Source organism: Drosophila virilis, chromosome 2 (assembly GCF_030788295.1).
Source record: "Drosophila virilis strain 15010-1051.87 chromosome 2, Dvir_AGI_RSII-ME, whole genome shotgun sequence".
NCBI classification, from domain to species: Eukaryota; Metazoa; Arthropoda; class Insecta; order Diptera; family Drosophilidae; genus Drosophila; species Drosophila virilis.
The window spans coordinates 16,135,345-16,155,289 of NC_091544.1; the positions used below are offsets into that span (position 1 = coordinate 16,135,345).

Genomic DNA, 19,945 nt, shown 5'->3' on the forward strand with positions numbered 1-19,945 from the left:
TAAGTATTCATTATTACATTTATGCAAAGCTCGTTTATTGAGAAATCAAATAAAATATGTACTTATAGGTCAACAGCTTAAATGTACTTAAATATGGATATGCATATATTTCTCATATTATATACATAAATATATATATAAGCTGCATGTGAATCAAACTATTTAAAACATAAGAAAAACCCCTGAAATCATTAACAATATGTATTTATGTACAAAATTGAAATTTTTCAAATCAAAGAATTTGTGCCCTCAAAACTTATGCATGTTATTTATGTAATTTTTGAAATTGCAAATCATCTATACATATATACTATATATATGTATACAAAGTTCAAATATAAAAATACTTACTAATGTCGCCAATTATATGGCACATAACAAGCATTTGTGTAATTATGTAATCTGTTGTAACTTGTAGACTAATAATAACAGCAGCAAATGTAAACCCATTACGACAAAGAGAACATACCTTAACTTATGTGCATGCAATAAAAAAATCAAATATACACTCATGTATTTGTGTTTCAAGTCCTAGTCGGAGAATGTTTCTTTGAGAGATATTACTACTTTTATTTAAAATAATATTTAAGGATAAGTAATAACTACTTATCTAAGCCTAGCTTTGTGTTTATGAGCTAATTTGGTCAACACATTATAAATGCTTCTCGCAAATGTTGCTGGTTTTGTTTAAGGTATTCCAAGAAAAGTTTTCCATTTAAGAACTCTATTCCGAAAGATAGTCGTTATGGAAATAACATAAGCTATATTAAGCAACTCCTAAGTCAGTATTTACGAGCTTATTTAGCATCTTGCTGTACCTAAACGGATTTATAAGATAGTCCGCAATAGGTTTTTCGCATATCTGGGTTCGCTGAAGTTTACCGCATGGTGGAACTCAGCCTTGAAATCAAAGATCCTTTCTGAAAAACGTATGCTGTTAACCATTCACAAGTGTATTTCCCGATGTGCACTGGCAAGACATCCAAAAAACTTTGTTAGCAAAGTTCACAATAGGCTCTATATTATTTAACCTAGTAAGATAACCTATCGAGCACATAGGTAAACCTGCCTTATTTATATACAAGAATCGAGGACCTTAATGCTACAACTTCTGATGCCTCCTGCTAGTAGCTACGACACAACTTCTTCGGTTGTTTGTGTGCCCGCACGTAGGCAGGACTTGAGTTGATGTTTCTTTAGCTGGATCATCCGGCTGAAGGTCTTCTGGCAGAGGTCGCAACGTTGTCGCCGCTCGCCAGTATGGATGCGCTCATGAGTGCGCAGCACACTCAACTGGACAAAGCTGCGATCGCAGAGAGAACATGCATATGGCCGCTCACCCGTGTGGGTGCGCTTGTGCATCTCAAGCAGATAGACGCGGGAGAAGGTTCGCTGGCAGATGGTGCAAGTGTGTGGCCGTTCCGACGTATGCAACGAGGCAACGTGTCGACGCAGATTGCTTGACTCTACAAAACCCTTGCCACAGTATGCGCACTCAAACTCCACCAGCTTTAGGTGTCTTTTCTGGTGGGCTACCAGTGCGCCATTAGTTTTGAAAGTCTTTGGGCAAACGTCGCAGACAAAGGGCCTTTCGCCATTGTGCAGGCGAAGATGCATGACCAGACTCGAGGCAGATTGCAGCCACTTGCCGCAGTGGACGCAACGATGGTGTGCCCGCTGCGCTCGCATACTCTCGACCGGCACATCCGATCCGGTGCAACTGTGCGCTTCCAAATTGCTTTTCTGAGTAAAGCTATGACCACATTGAGGGCAATCGTGGATGTCTGCTGCGGGATGTGCCTTTCCAATGTGCCGCTGCAGCGTGGCTGCCTGCTGGAAAACAGCGCCGCAATCATCACAGTTGTAATGGGCATTGGATGGAAGACCTTCAGGTGCGTTATCCAAAGTTGTCGCTACTTTTTCGTCTGGCACTTCCGTCTCGCATTCTTCGTATAATTCCACATGCTCGCTGGGATCGAATGTAATAATGTCATCCGCATTCATTGTGTCCTCCTCATAATCGTCCACCACCAGCTCCTCGCCAGCCAAGACGGTAATAGCAGAAGCTGGCGCTTCGTCCTTTAAACGTTCCAACGTTCTTTGTTTAAGCGCCTGTTCCGTGGCTGCACATTTCTCGCGAAACTTGGCCGAGATCAGCAGCTCTTTTGTGCATTCTTGGCACAAATACTTTGGATATGCATCCCGTTTATCGACCTTAAAAAAACTATTAAATACACTTGTATAGATTATGCTTCGAATACTCACTTTAATGTCACCACAGCGCTCTAGTAGGGTACACAGATCCGTTTGCTGCTCTTCTACGTGCTCGTAGATGTCCACCATCAGCTCATCCTGCTTCAGGCAAACGCGACAAAGTACTTCACTTAGCACTGAAGTCATCTCCTCATAATAATGTATTTATTCGCAATTTTGAATTTATTGTTTTCATTTGGCACATGCGGGACTTTCGACCAATTTAACGCGCTGTGGCAAATTTAGCACGTTTTGAGTGACAGCTGACTGCGCATCTGTTATCGATAGGCCATGTTTACGATAGGCCGTTTACACATCACCTATAAGAGGCACTGGGCAAATTTAGTATTTTTAAGTTGCAGCTCAATGCGCATCTGTTATCGATAGGCCATGTGGCGCGTAATTAAAAGTGCCGTTTACACATCGCAGGTGGAAGCTTCGACCTATAAGAGGCACTGGGCAAATTTAGTATTTTTAAGTGGCAGCTCAATGCGCATCTGTTATCTGAAACGAAATATCTCCGCCGTTTTAATTTTGGAAAATAACATATGTCGTTCTGAAACGACATATCTCCGCCGTTTTAATAACGAAAATAAGATATGTCGTTCTGAAACGATATATCTCCGCCGTTTTAATTTTCGAAAATAAGATATGTCGTTCTGAAACGACATATCTCCGCCGTTTTAATAACGAAATAAGATATGTCGTTCTGAAACGACATATCTCCGCCGTTTTAATAATGAAAATAAGATATGTCGTTCTGAAACGACATATCTCCGCCGTTTTAATATCGAAAATAAGATATGTCGTTCTGAAACGACATATCTCCAACGTTTTAATATCGAAAATAAGATATGTCGTTCTGAAACGACATATCTCCGCCGTTTTAATATAAAATAAGATATGTCGTTCTGAAACGACATATCTCCGCCGTTTTAATTTTCGAAAATAAGATATGTCGTTCTGAAACGACATATCTCCGCCATTTTGATTTTCGAAAATAAGATATGTCGTTTCTTAAACGACATATCTCCGCCGTTTAAATAACGAAAATAAGATATGTCGTTCTGAAACGACATATCTACGCCGTTTTAATATCGAAAATAAGATATGTCATTCTGAAACGACATATCTCCGCCGTTTTAATAATGAAAATAAGATATGTCGTTCTGAAACGACATATCTTCGCCGTTTTAATATCGAAAATAAGATATGTCCTTCTGAAACGACATATCTCCGCCGTTTTAATATCGAAAATAAGATATGTCGTTCTGAAACGACATATCTCCACCGTTTTAATATCGAAAATAAGATATGTCGTTTCTTAAACGACGTATCTCCGCCGTTTTAATTTTCGAAAATAAGATATGTCGTTCTGAAACGACATATCTCCGCCGTTTTAATAATGAAAATAAGATATGTCGTTCTGAAACGACATATCTCCGCCGTTTTAATATCGAAAATAAGATATGTCGTTCTGAAACGACATATCTCCGCCGTTTTAATATCGAAAATAAGATATGTCGTTCTGAAACGACATATCTCCGCCGTTTTAATATCGAAAATAAGATATGTCGTTCTGAAACGACATATCTCCGCCGTTTTAATAATGAAAATAAGATATGTCGTTCTGAAACGACATATCTCCGCCGTTTTAATATCGAAAATAAGATATGTCGTTCTGAAACGACATATCTCCGCCGTTTTAATATAGAAAATAAGATATGTCGTTTCTGAATCGACATATCTCCGCCGTTTAAATAACGAAAATAAGATATGTCGTTCTGAAACGACATATCTCCGCCGTTTTAATATCGAAAATAAGATATGTCGTTCTGAAACGACATATCTCCGCCGTTTAAATAACGAAAATAAGATATGTCGTTCTGAAACGACATATCTCCGCCGTTTTAATAATGAAAATAAGATATGTCGTTCTGAAACGACATATCTCCACCGTTTTAATAATGAAAATAAGATATGTCGTTCTGAAACGACATATCTCCGCCGTTTTAATATCGACAATAAGATATGTCGTTCTGAAACGACATATCTCCGCCGTTTTAATATCGAAAATAAGATATGTCGTTCTGAAACGACATATCTCCGCCGTTTTAATAATGAAAATAAGATATGTCGTTCTGAAACGACATATCTCCGCCGTTTTAATATCGAAAATAAGATATGTCGTTCTGAAACGACATATCTCCGCCGTTTTAATAATGAAAATAGGATATGTCGTTCTGAAACGACATATCTCCGCCGTTTTAATAATGAAAAAAAGATATGTCGTTCTGAAACGACATATCTCCGCCGTTTTAATATCGAAAATAAGATATGTCGTTCTGAAACGACATATCTCCGCCGTTTTAATAATGAAAATAAGATATGTCGTTCTGAAACGACATATCTCCGCCGTTTTAATATCGAAAATAAGATATGTCGTTCTGAAACGACATATCTCCGCCGTTTTAATATCGAAAATAAGATATGTCGTTCTGAAACGACATATCTCCGCTGTTTTAATTTTCAAAAATAAGATATGTCGTTTCTGGAACGACATATCTCCGCCGTTTTAATATCGAAAATAAGATATGTCGTTCTGAAACGACATATCTCCGCCGTTTTAATATCGAAAATAAGATATGTCGTTCTGAAACGACATATCTCCGCCGTTTTAATTTTCGAAAATAAGATATGTCGTTTCTTAAACGACATATCTCCGCCGTTTAAATAACGAAAATAAGATATGTCGTTCTGAAACGACATATCTCCGCCGTTTTAATATCGAAAATAAGATATGTCGTTCTGAAACGACATATCTCCGCCGTTTTAATTTTCGAAAATAAGATATGTCGTTTCTGAATCGACATATCTCCGCCGTTTAAATAACGAAAATAAGATATGTCGTTCTGAAACGACATATCTCCGCCGTTTTAATAATGAAAATAAGATATGTCGTTCTGAAACGACATATCTCCGCCGTTTTAATAATGAAAATAAGATATGTCGTTCTGAAACGACATATCTCCGCCGTTTTAATATCGAAAATAAGATATGTCGTTCTGAAACGACATATCTCCGCCGTTTTAATATCGAAAATAAGATATGTCGTTCTGAAACGACATATCTCCGCCGTTTTAATAATGAAAATAAGATATGTCGTTCTGAAACGACATATCTCCGCCGCTTTATTATCAAAAATAAGATATGTCGTTCTGAAACGACATATCTCCGCCGTTTTAATATCGAAAATAAGATATGTCGTTCTGAAACGACATATCTCCGCCGTTTTAATTTTCGAAAATAAGATATGTCGTTCTGAAACGACATATCTCCGCCGTTTTAATATCGAAAATAAGATATGTCGTTTCTTAAACGACATATCTCAGCCGTTTAAATAACGAAAATAAGATATGTCGTTCTGAAACGACATATCTCCGCCGTTTTAATAATGAAAATAAGATATGTCGTTCTGAAACGACATGTCTCCGCCGTTTTAATAATGAAAATAAGATATGTCGTTCTGAAACGACATATCTCCGCCGTTTTAATATCGAAAATAAGATATGTCGTTCTGAAACGACATATCTCCGCCGTTTTAATATCGAAAATAAGATATGTCGTTCTGTAACGACATATCTCCGCCGTTTTAATAATGAAAATAAGATATGTCGTTCTGAAACGACATATCTCCGCCGTTTTATTATCGAAAATAAGATATGTCGTTCTGAAACGACATATCTCCGCCGTTTTAATAATGAAAATAATATATGTTGTTCTGAAACGACATATCTCCGCAGTTTTAATAATGAAAATAAGATATGTCGTTCTGAAACGACATGTCTCCGCCGTTTTAATTTTCGAAAGTAAGATATGTCGTTTCTGAATCGACATATCTCCACCGTTTAAATAACGAAAATAAGATATGTCGTTCTGAAACGACATATCTCCGCCGTTTTAATAATGAAAATAAGATATGTCGTTCTGAAACGACATATCTCCGCCGTTTGAATATCGAAAATAAGATATGTCGTTCTGAAACGACATATCTCCGCCGTTTTAATAATGAAAATAAGATATGTCGTTCTGAAACGACATATCTCTGCCGTTTTAATATCGAAAATAAGATATGTCGTTCTGAAACGACATATCTCCGCCGTTTTAATAATGAAAATAAGATATGTTGTTCTGAAACGACATATCTCCGCCGTTTTAATAATGAAAATAAGATATGCCGTTCTGAAACGACATATCTCCGCCGTTTAAATAACGAAAATAAGATATGTCGTTCTGAAACGACATATCTCCGCCGTTTTAATATCGAAAATAAGATATGTCGTTCTGAAACGACATATCTCCGCCGTTTAAATATCGAAAATAAGATATGCCGTTCTGAAACGACATATCTCCGCCGTGTTAATTTCGAAAATAAGATATGTCGTTTCTGAATCGACATATCTCCGCCGTTTAAATAACGAAAATAAGATATGTCGTTCTGAAACGACATATCTCCGCTGTTTTAATAATGAAAATAAGATATGTCGTTCTGAAACGACATATCTCCGCCGTTTTAATATCGAAAATAAGATATGTCGTTCTGAAACGACATATCTCCGCCGTTTTAATTTTCGAAAATAATATATGTCGTTCTGAGACGACATATCTCCGCCGTTTTAATTTTCGAAAATAAGATATGTCGTTTCTTAAACGACATATCTCCGCCGTTTAAATAACGAAAATAAGATATGTCGTTCTGAAACGACATATCTCCGCCGTTTTAATAATGAAAATAAGATATGTCGTTCTGAAACGACATATCTCCGCCGTTTTAATATCGAAAATAAGATATGTCGTTCTGAAACGACATATCTCCGCCGTTTTAATAATGAAAATAAGATATGTTGTTCTGAAACGACATATCTCCGCCGTTTTAATAATGAAAATAAGATATGTCGTACTGAAACGACATATCTCCGCCGTTTTAATATCGAAAATAAGATATATCGTTTCTTAAACGACATATCTCCGCCGCTTAAATAACGAAAATAAGATATGTCGTTCTGAAACGACATATCTCCGCCGTTTTAATAATGAAAATAATATATGTCGTTCTGAAACGACATATCTCCGCCGTTTTAATATCGAAAATAAGATATGTCGTTTCATAAACGACATATCTCCTCCGATTAAATAACGAAAATAAGATATGTCGTTCTGAAACGACATATCTCCGCCGTTTTAATAATGAAAATAAGATATGTCGTTCTGAAACGACATATCTCCGCCGTTTTAATATCGAAAATAAGATATGTCGTTCTGAAACGACATATCTCCGCCGTTTTAATAATGAAAATAAGATATGTTGTTCTGAAACGACATATCTCCGCCGTTTTAATAATGAAAATAAGATATGTCGTTCTGAAACGACATATCTCCGCCGTTTTAATATCGAAAATAAGATATGTCGTTCTGAAACGACATATCTCCGCAGTTTTAATATCGAAAATAAGATATGTCGTTCTGAAACGACATATCTCCGCCGTTTTAATTTTCGAAAGTAAGATATGTCGTTTTTGAAACGACATATCTCCACCGTTTTAATAATGAAAATAAGATATGTCGTTCTGAAACGACATATCTCCGCCGTTTTAATATCGAAAATAAGATATGTCGTTCTGAAACGACATATCTCCGCCGTTTTAATATCGAAAATAAGATATGTCGTTCTGAAACGACATATCTCCGCCGTTTTAATTTTCGAAAGTAAGATATGTCGTTTCTGAAACGACATATCTCCGCCGTTTTAATATCGAAAAAAAGATATGTCGTTCTGAAACGACATATCTCCGCCGTTTTAATATCGAAAATAAGATATGTCGTTCTGAAACGACATATCTCCGCCGTTTTAATTTTCGAAAATAAGATATGTCGTTCTGAAACGACATATCTCCGCCGTTTTAATATCGAAAATAAGATATGTCGTTTCTTAAACGACATATCTCCTCCGATTAAATAACGAAAATAAGATATGTCGTTCTGAAACGACATGTCTCCACCGTTTTAATAATGAAAATAAGATATGTCGTTCTGAAACGACATATCTCCGCCGTTTTAATATCGAAAATAAGATATGTCGTTCTGAAACGACATATCTCCGCCGTTTTAATAATGAAAATAAGATATGTTGTTCTGAAACGACATATCTCCGCCGTTTTAATATCGAAAATAAGATATGTCGTTTCTTAAACGACATATCTCCTCCGATTAAATAACGAAAATAAGATATGTCGTTCTGAAACGACATATCTCCACCGTTTTAATATCGAAAATAAGATATGTCGTTCTGAAACGACATATCTCCGCCGTTTTAATAATGAAAATAAGATATGTCGTTCTGAAACGACATATCTCCGCCGTTTTTATAATGAAAATAAGATATGTTGTTCTGAAACGACATATCTCCGCCGTTTTAATAATGAAAATAAGATATGTCGTTCTGAAACGACATATCTCCGCCGTTTTAATATCGAAAATAAGATATGTCGTTCTGAAACGACATATCTCCGCCGTTTTAATATCGAAAATAAGATATGTCGTTTCTTAAACGACATATCTCAGCCGTTTAAATAACGAAAATAAGATATGTCGTTCTGAAACGACATATCTCCGCCGTTTTAATAATGAAAATAAGATATGTCGTTCTGAAACGACATATCTCCGCCGTTTTAATATCGAAAATAAGATATGTCGTTCTGAAACGACATATCTCCGCCGTTTTAATAATGAAAATAAGATATGTTGTTCTGAAACGACATATCTCCGCCGTTTTAATATCGAAAATAAGATATGTCGTTTCTTAAATGACATATCTCCGCCGTTTAAATAACGAAAATAAGATATGTCGTTCTGAAACGACATATCTCCGCCGTTTTAATAATAAAAATAAGATATGTCGTTCTGAAACGACATATCTCCGCCGTTTTAATATTGAAAATAAGATATGTCGTTCTGAAACGACATATCTCCGCCGTTTTAATAATAAAAATAAGATATGTCGTTCTGAAACGACATATCTCCGTCGTTTAAATAACGAAAATAAGATATGTCGTTCTGAAACAACATATCTCCGCCGTTTTAATAATGAAAATAAGATATGTCGTTCTGAAACGACATATCTCCGCCGTTTTAATATCGAAAATAAGATATGTCGTTCTGAAACGACATATCTCCGCCGTTTTAATAATGAAAATAAGATATGTCGTTCTGAAACGACATATCTCCGCCGTTTTAATAACGAAAATAAGATATGTTGTTCTGAAACGACATATCTCCGCCGTTTTAATTTTCGAAAGTAAGATATGTCGTTTCTGCCGTTTTAATTTTCGAAAGTAAGATATGTCGTTTCTGAATCGACATATCTCCGCCGTTTAAATAGCGAAAATAAGATATGTCGTTTTGAAACGACATATCTCCGCCGTTTTAATAATGAAAATATGATATGTCGTTCTGAAACGACATATCTCCGCCGTTTTAATATCGAAAACAAGATATGTCGTTCTGAAACGACATATCTCCGCCGTTTTAATAATGAAAATAAGATATGTCGTTCTGAAACGACATATCTCCGCCATTTTAATAATGAAAATAAGATATGTCGTTCTGAAACGACATATCTCCGCCGTTTTAATATCGAAAATAAGATATGTCGTTTCTTAAACGACATATCTCCGCCGTTTAAATAACGAAAATAAGATATGTCGTTCTGAAACGACATATCTCCGCCGTTTTAATAATGAAAATAAGATATGTCGTTTTGAAACGACATATCTCCGCCGTTTTAATATCGAAAATAAGATATGTCGTTCTGAAACGACATATCTCCGCCGTTTTAACAATGAAAATAAGATATGTCGTTCTGAAACGACATATCTCCGCCGTTTTAATTTTCGAAAATAAGATATGTCGTTCTGAAACGACATATCTCCGCCGTTTTAATATCGACAATAAGATATGTCGTTCTGAAACGACATATCTCCGCCGTTTTAATTTTCGAAAGTAAGATATGTCGTTTCTGCCGTTTTAATTTTCGAAAGTAAGATATGTCGTTTCTGAATCGACATATCTCCGCCGTTTTAATATCGAAAATAAGATATGTCGTTTCTTAAACGACATATCTCCGCCGTTTAAATAACGAAAATAAGATATGTCGTTCTGAAACGACATATCTCCGCCGTTTTAATAATGAAAATAAGATATGTCGTTTTGAATCGACATATCTCCGCCGTTTTAATATCGAAAATAAGATATGTCGTTCTGAAACGACATATCTCCGCCGTTTTAATATCGTAAATAAGATATGTCGTTCTGAAACGACATATCTCCGCCGTTTTAATTTTCGAAAATAAGATATGTCGTTTCTGAATCGACATATCTCCGCCGTTTAAATAACGAAAATAAGATATGTCGTTCTGAAACGACATATCTCCGCCGTTTCAATAATTATAATAAGATATGTCGTTCTGAAACGACATATCTCCGCCGTTTTAATATCGAAAATAAGATATGTCGTTCTGAAACGACATATCTCCGCCGTTTTAATTTTCGAAAATAAGATATGTCGTTCTGAAACGACATATCTCCGCCGTTTTAATTTTCGAAAATAAGATATGTCGTTTCTTAAACGACATATCTCCGCCGTTTAAATAACGAAAAAAAGATATGTCGTTCTGAAACGACATATCTCCGCCGTTTTAATAATGAAAATAAGATATGTCGTTCTGAAACGACATATCTCCGCCGTTTTAATATCGAAAATAAGATATGTCGTTCTGAAACGACATATCTCCGCCGTTTTAATAATGAAAATAAGATATGTCGTTCTGAAACGACATATCTCCGCCGTTTTAATATCGAAAATAAGATATGTCGTTCTGAAACGACATATCTCCGCCGTTTTAATAATGAAAATAAGATATGTTGTTCTGAAACGACATATCTCCGCCGTTTTAATATCGACAATAAGATATGTCGTTCTGAAACGACATATCTCCGCCGTTTTAATATCGAAAATAAGATATGTCGTTCTGAAACGACATATCTCCGCCGTTTTAATAATGAAAATAAGATATGTTGTTCTGAAACGACATATCTCCGCCGTTTTAATAATGAAAATAAGATATGTCGTTCAGAAACGACATATCTCCGCCGTTTTAATATCGAAAATAAGATATGTCGTTTCTTAAACGACATATCTCCGCCGTTTAAATAACGAAAATAAGATATGTCGTTCTGAAACGTTCTGAAACGACATATCTCCGCCGTTTTAATAATGAAAATACGATATGTCGTTCTGAAACGACATTTCTCCGCCGTTTTAATATCGAAAAAAAGATATGTCGTTCTGAAACGACATATCTCCGCCGTTTTAATAATGAAAATAAGATATGTCGTTCTGAAACGACATATCTCCGCCGTTTTAATATCGAAAATAGGATATGTCGTTTCTGAAACGACATATCTCCGCCGTTTTAATAATGAAAATAAGATATGTTGTTCTGAAACGACATATCTCCGCCGTTTTAATAATGAAAATAAGATATGTCGTTCCGAAACGACATATCTCCGCCGTTTAAATAACGAAAATAAGATATGTCGTTCTGAAACGACATATCTCCGCCGTTTAAAATAATGAAAATAAGATATGTCGTTCTGAAACGACATATCTCCGCCGTTTTAATAATGAAAATAAGATATGTTGTTCTGAAACGACATATCTCCGCCGTTTTAATATCGAAAATAAGATATGTCGTTCTGAAACGACATATCTCCGCCGTTTTAATAATGAAAATAAGATATGTTGTTCTGAAACGACATATCTCCGCCGTTTTAATAATGAAAATAAGATATGTCGTTCAGAAACGACATATCTCCGCCGTTTTAATATCGAAAATAAGATATGTCGTTTCTTAAACGACATATCTCCGCCGTTTAAATAACGAAAATAAGATATGTCGTTCTGAAACGTTCTGAAACGACATATCTCCGCCGTTTTAATAATGAAAATACGATATGTCGTTTCTGAAACGACATATCTCCGCCGTTTTAATAATGAAAATAAGATATGTTGTTCTGAAACGACATATCTCCGCCGTTTTAATAATGAAAATAAGATATGTCGTTCTGAAACGACATATCTCCGCCGTTTAAATAACGAAAATAAGATATGTCGTTCTGAAACGACATATCTCCGCCGTTTTAATAATGAAAATAAGATATGTCGTTCTGAAACGACATATCTCCGCCGTTTTAATAATGAAAATAAGAAATGTTGTTCTGAAACGACATATCTCCGCCGTTTTAATATCGAAAATAAGATATGTCGTTCTGAAACGACATATCTCCGCCGTTTTAATTATCGAAAGTAAGATATGTCGTTTCTGCCGTTTTAATTTTCGAAAGTAAGATATGTCGTTTCTGAATCGACATATCTCCGCCGTTTAAATAGCGAAAATAAGATATGTCGTTCTGAAACGATATATCTCCGCCGTTTTAATAATGAAAATAAGATATGTCGTTCTGAAACGACATATCTCCGCCGTTTTAATATCGAAAATAAGATATGTCGTTCTGAAACGACATATCTCCGCCGTTTAATAATGAAAATAAGATATGTTGTTCTGAAACGACATATCTCCGCCGTTTTAATAATGAAAATAAGATATGTCGTTCTGAAACGACATATCTCCGCCGTTTTAATATCGAAAATAAGATATGTCGTTCGGAAACGACATATCTCCGTCGTTTTAATATCGAAAATAAGATATGTCGTTCTGAAACGACATATCTCCGCCGTTTTAATATCGTAAATAAGATATGTCGTTCTGAAACGACATATCTCCGCCGTTTTAATTTTCGAAAATAAGATATGTCGTTTCTGAATCGACATATCTCCGCCGATTAAATAACGAAAATAAGATATGTCGTTCTGAAACGACATATCTCCGCCGTTTTAATAATGAAAATAAGATATGTCGTTCTGAAACGACATATCTCCGCCGTTTTAATATCGAAAATAAGATATGTCGTTCTGAAACGACATATCTCCGCCGTTTTAATTTTCGAAAATAAGATATGTCGTTCTGAAACGACATATCTCCGCCGTTTTAATTTTCAAAAATAAGATATGTCGTTTCTTAAACGACATATCTCCGCCGTTTAAATAACGAAAATAAGATATGTCGTTCTGAAACGACATATCTCCGCCGTTTTAATAATGAAAATAAGATATGTCGTTCTGAAACGACATATCTCCGCCGTTTTAATATCGAAAATAAGATATGTCGTCTGAAACGACATATCTCCGCCGTTTTAATAATGAAAATAAGATATGTTGTTCTGAAACGACATATCTCCGCCGTTTTAATAATGAAAATAAGATATGTCGTTCTGAAACGTTCAGATATGTCGTTTCCGAACGACATATCTTATTTTCGATATTAAAACGGCGGAGATATGTCGTTTCAGAACGACATATCTTATTTTCATTATTAAAACGGCGGCGATATGTCGTTTCAGAACAACATATCTTATTTTCATTATTAAAACGGCGGAGATATGTCGTTTCAGAACGACATATCTTATTTTCGATATTAAAACGGCGGAGATATGTCGTTTCAGAACGACATATCTTATTTTCATTATTAAAACGGCGGAGATATGTCGTTTCAGAACGACATATCTTATTTTCGCTATTTAAACGGCGGAGATATGTCGATTCAGAAACGACATATCTTACTTTCGAAAATTAAAACGGCAGAAACGACATATCTTACTTTCGATAATTAAAACGGCGGAGATATGTCGTTTCAGAACGACATATCTTATTGTCGATATTAAAACGGCGGAGATATGTCGTTTCAGAACGGAGATTCTGAGATTTATCTCCGCCGTTTTAATAATGAAAATAAGATATGTCGTTCTGAAACGACATATCTCCGCCGTTTTAATAATGAAAATAAGATATGTCGTTCTGAAACGACATATCTCCGCCGTTTTAATTTCGAAAATAAGATATGTCGTTCTGCAACGACATATCTCCGCCGTTTTAATTTTCGAAAATAAGATATGTCGTTCTGAAACGACATATCTCCGCCGTTTTAATTTTCGAAAATAAGATATGTCGTTTCTTAAACGACATATCTCCGCCGTTTAAATAACGAAAATAAGATATGTCGTTCTGAAACGACATATCTCCGCCGTTTTAAAAATGAAAATAAGATATGTCGTTCTGAAACGACATATCTCCGCCGTTTTAATATCGAAAATAAGATATGTCGTTCTGAAACGACATATCTCCGCCGTTTTAATAATGAAAATAAGATATGTCGTTCTGAAACGACATATCTCCGCCGTTTTAATATCGAAAATAAGATATGTCGTTTCTTAAACGACATATCTCCGCCGCTTAAATAACGAAAATAAGATATGTCGTTCTGAAACGACATATCTCCGCCGTTTTAATAATGAAAATAAGATATGTCGTTCTGAAACGACATATTTCCGCCGCTTAAATATCGAAAATAAGATATGTCGTTCTGAAACGACATATCTCCGCCGTTTTAATATCGAAAATAAGATATGTCGTTCTGAAACGACATATCTCCGCCGTTTTAATATCGAAAATAAGATATGTCGTTCTGAAACGACATATCTCCGCCGTTTTAACTATCGAAAATAAGATATGTCGTTCTGAAACGACATATCTCCGCCGTTTTAATTTTCGAAAATAAGATATGTCGTTTCTTAAACGACATATCTCCGCCGTTTAAATAACGAAAATAAGATATGTCGTTCTGAAACAACATATCTCCGCCGTTTTAATAATGAAAATAAGATATGTCGTTCTGAAACGACATATCTCCGCCGTTTTAATTTTCAAAAATAAGATATGTCGTTTCTTAAAGGACATATCTCCGCCGTTTAAACAACGAAAATAAGATATGTCGTTCTGAAACGACATATCTCCGCCGTTTTAAAAATGAAAATAAGATATGTCGTTCTGAAACGACATATCTCCGCCGTTTTAATAATGAAAATAAGATATGTCGTTCTGAAACGACATATCTCCGCCGTTTTAATTTCGAAAATAAGATATGTCGTTCTGCAACGACATATCTCCGCCGTTTTAATTTTCGAAAATAAGATATGTCGTTCTGAAACGACATATCTCCGCCGTTTTAATTTTCGAAAATAAGATATGTCGTTTCTTAAACGACATATCTCCGCCGTTTAAACAACGAAAAAAAGATATGTCGTTCAGAAACGACATATCTCTCCGCCGTTTTAATTTTCGAAAGTAAGATATGTCGTTTCTGAATCGACATATCTCCGCCGTTTAAATAACGAAAATAAGATATGTCGATCTGAAACGATATATCTCCGCCGTTTTAATAATGAAAATAAGATATGTCGTTCTGAAACGACATATCTCCGCCGTTTTAATATCGAAAATAAGATATGTCATTCTGAAACGACATATCTCCGCCGTTTTAATAATGAAAATAAGATATGTCGTTCTGAAACGACATATCTCCGCCGTTTTAATATCGAAAATAAGATATGTCGTTCTGAAACGACATATCTCCGCCGTTTTAATAATGAAAATAAGATATGTCGTTCTGAAACGACATATCTCCGCCGTTTTAATATCGAAAATAAGATATGTCGTTCTGAAACGACATATCTCCGCCGTTTTAATATCGTAAATAAGATATGTCGTTCTGAAACGACATATCTCCGCCGTTTTAATTTTCGAAAATAAGATATGTCGTTTCTGAATCGACATATCTCCGCCGTTTAAATAACGAAAATAAGATATGTCGTTCTGAAACGACATATCTCCGCCGTTTTAATAATGAAAATAAGATATGTCGTTCTGAAACGACATATCTCCGCCGTTTTAATATCGAAAATAAGATATGTCGTTCTGAAACGACATATCTCCGCCGTTTTAATTTTCGAAAATAAGATATGTCGTTCTGAAACGACATATCTCCGCCGTTTTAATTTTCAAAAATAAGATATGTCGTTTCTTAAACGACATATCTCCGCTGTTTAAATAACGAAAATAAGATATGTCGTTCTGAAACGACATATCTCCGCCGTTTTAATAATGAAAATAAGATATGTCGTTCTGAAACGACATATCTCCGCCGTTTAAATAACGAAAATAAGATATGTCGTTTCAGAACGACATGTCGTTTTTTCAACTACAGCGTTATCGCTTATGCAATTGTTTAATTTACCCAGAGTAAAAACAGAGACTTCAAAATTATTTTTCATTTTATCTTTATTTAATCCATAATTTATTGGATGTTTGCCAATACTAGATGTTGGTTTTACATTTTTTTAAGTGTAAATAAAAACATATCGAATTGCCTCTTCGACTTCTTGCTTACAGCTTACAGGACACTTAGGTTTAATTTTTTCATTTAAAGAATTATTGTTCGACTTATTGTTGGCAACAATTCGGTCGAAATTCCGGAAATATTTGATTCATCATCCCAGTCAAACAGGTCCTGCCTTGAAAGGCATGTCAAAAGTCCATGATCTTTTGAGTGCGGTCCTGAAAATAAAAGAAAAAGTTTAAATATATAATTTTCAATAAATTTTCAGACAACTTACACGTAGTTGCTACGTCGGCTGCTGAAAAGGAGAGCGAATTCGCGACCTATTTTCATATTCAGCATCAATAATACACAGGACGAATTAAAAAAAAAAAAATATGTCCTGTTGCTCGAATTTTGTTGCTCAAATTTGGGGTATTATAATTTTGACATGAAATGTGTTACGCATAGAAGGAGACATTTCCGAGAACATAAAGTATATATATTCTTGATCATCATCAACAGCCGAGTTGTCCGAGCCATGTCCGTCTGTCTGATCGTCTGTCCGTCTGTTTGTTTCTATACGAACAAGTCCCTCAGTTTTAGAGCTATATTTATGAAATTAAAATTAAGTTGTTGTATTGAAAACTTATTTGTCATTCAAGATATTTTGAATAAACATGGTATTTAAAGATTTCACTATGCTCCCTTTATTTTTGCAAAATCTTATTTACATCGGACTACTATATCATATATCTGCCATAAAAACGATCGGTCGAAAACTAGGTTATTGATTAAAAACCTTTTTTGTTTATCAAGATATCTTGCCGTTCTCGGCATTTACTATTTTCCCTGTGCTTTTTAGATACGGGCAAAGCACTATAAGCTTTATGAAAAGGTTGGGTCTTCAAGGGTATTAGATCTTCGGTGTGCCGAAGATAGCCTTTCATTCTCGTTTTTTGTATTGTATTGTCTATAATTTATTTGCTTGTGAAAAATAGCTAAGTATTTGTTTAAATATACAATATATATTTAATAAAATAAATCAATTGTTTTCTTGTCTAAACGTAAACATAATTTTTAAGTTAACCGACACTGCTTGGTCAGTTGCAAATGCCTAGTGTTAAAATACATATAAAGATATATATAGTAAGTATATAAAAGTTAAATATAATTAAATAAACAATATATACATTTGCATTTGTTTTTTGCTGTTGTGTATGTGTGTGTGTGTGTTTGTTGTTGTCTTCAAGTCTTGGAGCTCTTAAATTAATGCTGAATTTTGAATTCCAATGTGCAATGGCCGCAAAATAAAAAAAAATAATTGTAAGCAATTTGAACAACAGTTTTTGTTTTTTGGGTTGCTTTTAACAAATGATTTTTAGCTAGCTTTAAATATTATATAAAATGTTTTTTATATATTGTTAAAAAAATATATAAAATAAATAGCCTTTTCTTTGCTAAGCAAATAAAGAAATCAAATTTATAAATGAATAATTTTCTTACGCTACAATTAAACTTAATAAAACAAAATAACATCAATGCCTTTAACATAATAGGGTCGCTTCAATTTATTTTTATAAAAATATGTATTATATATTTTTTATAATTTGTTTTTATTACTCCAGCTCCTCAAAGTATCCCAGGTGCAAGTAGCGTTTCAGATTACATCTAACATCCTCTAGATAAACTTCATTCAGGTAGAGTGTTGCCCTTAGTTCTCGATTTTCAATCACTTCAGAAATCTCAAGATTTCCACTCTTCATTGCATTTATCACAGGCAAAAAAGTTGTAAGTAAAAAGAATTCTGTGGGAAAAGGCCACTATCAAGAAACTAAACAATTAAAATAATGTTTTAAATGCTTACCAAAATATTTATGGCGAAATAGCTGCTGCCGAAACTTGCATAAACGGGGTAATTCACCGTTATAATTTATGTTCTTCAAAGTCTCCGTAAAAGTAGAGAAGTAAAAGTAAATTAACTCATCGCGATGGTTATGCCGTTGCTCTGGAGACAGCATCTGATAGATTGAGTAAATAATATCATTGGGCATGGGACCCACATTGCTCATCTGAAAGTCCAAAAGCATACAATCCTCCAATGACCCGCTTGCTTTGTTGTACTTGAACATCAAATTCCTGAGATGAAAGTCACCGTGACATAGTACGTAATAAGCATTTTCTTGGGGATTAAGTCGATGCTCCATAAAGGTTTCCCTGCAGCGTTTCATATAGACGGGACGCATTTTCTCAAAGTATTGCTTATAGACTGTTAGGTCTGGCACTGAATCCAACATATTGATAAAATGATTCATGCCATGCATCAAGAAATCATCTTTTTCGATTTTCGGAAGCTCGAACAAACTGTATTTGAATTTCTTCAGCAGCTCTGGTTGCTCTTTATACCATTTATAGCTCACAGCGTGCCATTTGGCTAGCTTACAATATGCACTTCGAATCTCCTCACAAGTTGGCTCTCGATTCCGAAGCACAATGTAACCTTGCGGCAATAGATCTTCAAAGATCATCACCTGTCGTGGCTTTAAACTATGGTAGATGCAGGGCACGTGCAGGGTCGTCTCATCCCCAGCTTGTCGGAGTATTTCTTCAAATTTTGGCAGTATTTCCGAGTACATGCTTATCTCTGTCTCAAAGATATGTGAATCGCCCAGCAGTTCCTTCTTGTGCCCCTCTTTTTCGGGCATGGTCTTTATAATCAGCGACTTGAAAGATTTTCCTTTTTTGCTCTTATACTCCACGGCAGCTCTGAACATAATGCTTGCATAATGATCACCCTTGCCAGTGGCAGGTGAGATGTTCACATCAATTATCTCCACCTCCTCATCATTTTCATGGGCACTTAACACCTCTTTAAAGTATTGCCAGTCCAGCCATGAGGGCGCATCCAGCTCATCCTGATTGAAAGATTCATTGTTTGGTGGCATTTCGTATATGAACCAGTTGGCTTCAGCTCTTGCAGATAACTCAATGTAGAGATTCTAAGGCAGCGTACTTTAATAGGCACTCCAACCAATTTGCAGGAGGGCTTTTATATATCTTGTTATCAGTGCATATCTTAACAGCCCGGTTAGATTATCATCAGTCTTGATACTTGCATCGTCATGGCATACAATTTTGACGGCTCCCACAATCTTTTAATTACAACAAATACTTAGTTCATGACACAAATACATTCACATATTTTTTTTTTGGAAAATATTTCAAAAATTTTCTTTCAAGAAAAGATGTGAGATCCCTGAAGAGAAGAAGAGTTTTTTGCATTTACTTGGGCTGTTGACATACTA

General features: G+C 35.1%; 2 protein-coding genes across 2 annotated transcripts; both read right to left on the reverse strand.

The window, feature by feature from the left end:
* Nucleotides 1-98: 98 nt before the first annotated feature.
* Nucleotides 99-2,498, reverse strand: LOC6630638 (zinc finger protein 3). The gene is made up of 2 exons (XM_002053600.4): nucleotides 2,266-2,498; nucleotides 99-2,214 (listed from the first exon to the last, which is right to left on the reverse strand). Exons 1-2 carry the CDS (start codon nucleotides 2,398-2,400, stop codon nucleotides 1,132-1,134), a joined length of 1,218 nt encoding a protein of 405 aa, XP_002053636.1. The 5' UTR covers nucleotides 2,401-2,498; the 3' UTR covers nucleotides 99-1,131.
* Nucleotides 2,499-18,165: 15,667 nt separating this feature from the next.
* On the reverse strand, nucleotides 18,166-19,884 carry LOC6630637 (uncharacterized). The gene is made up of 2 exons (XM_002053599.4): nucleotides 18,508-19,884; nucleotides 18,166-18,447 (listed from the first exon to the last, which is right to left on the reverse strand). The coding sequence occupies exons 1-2, from the start codon at nucleotides 19,583-19,585 to the stop codon at nucleotides 18,260-18,262; spliced, it is 1,266 nt and encodes a 421-aa protein (XP_002053635.1). The 5' UTR covers nucleotides 19,586-19,884; the 3' UTR covers nucleotides 18,166-18,259.
* Between the last annotated feature and the right edge of the window lie 61 nt (nucleotides 19,885-19,945).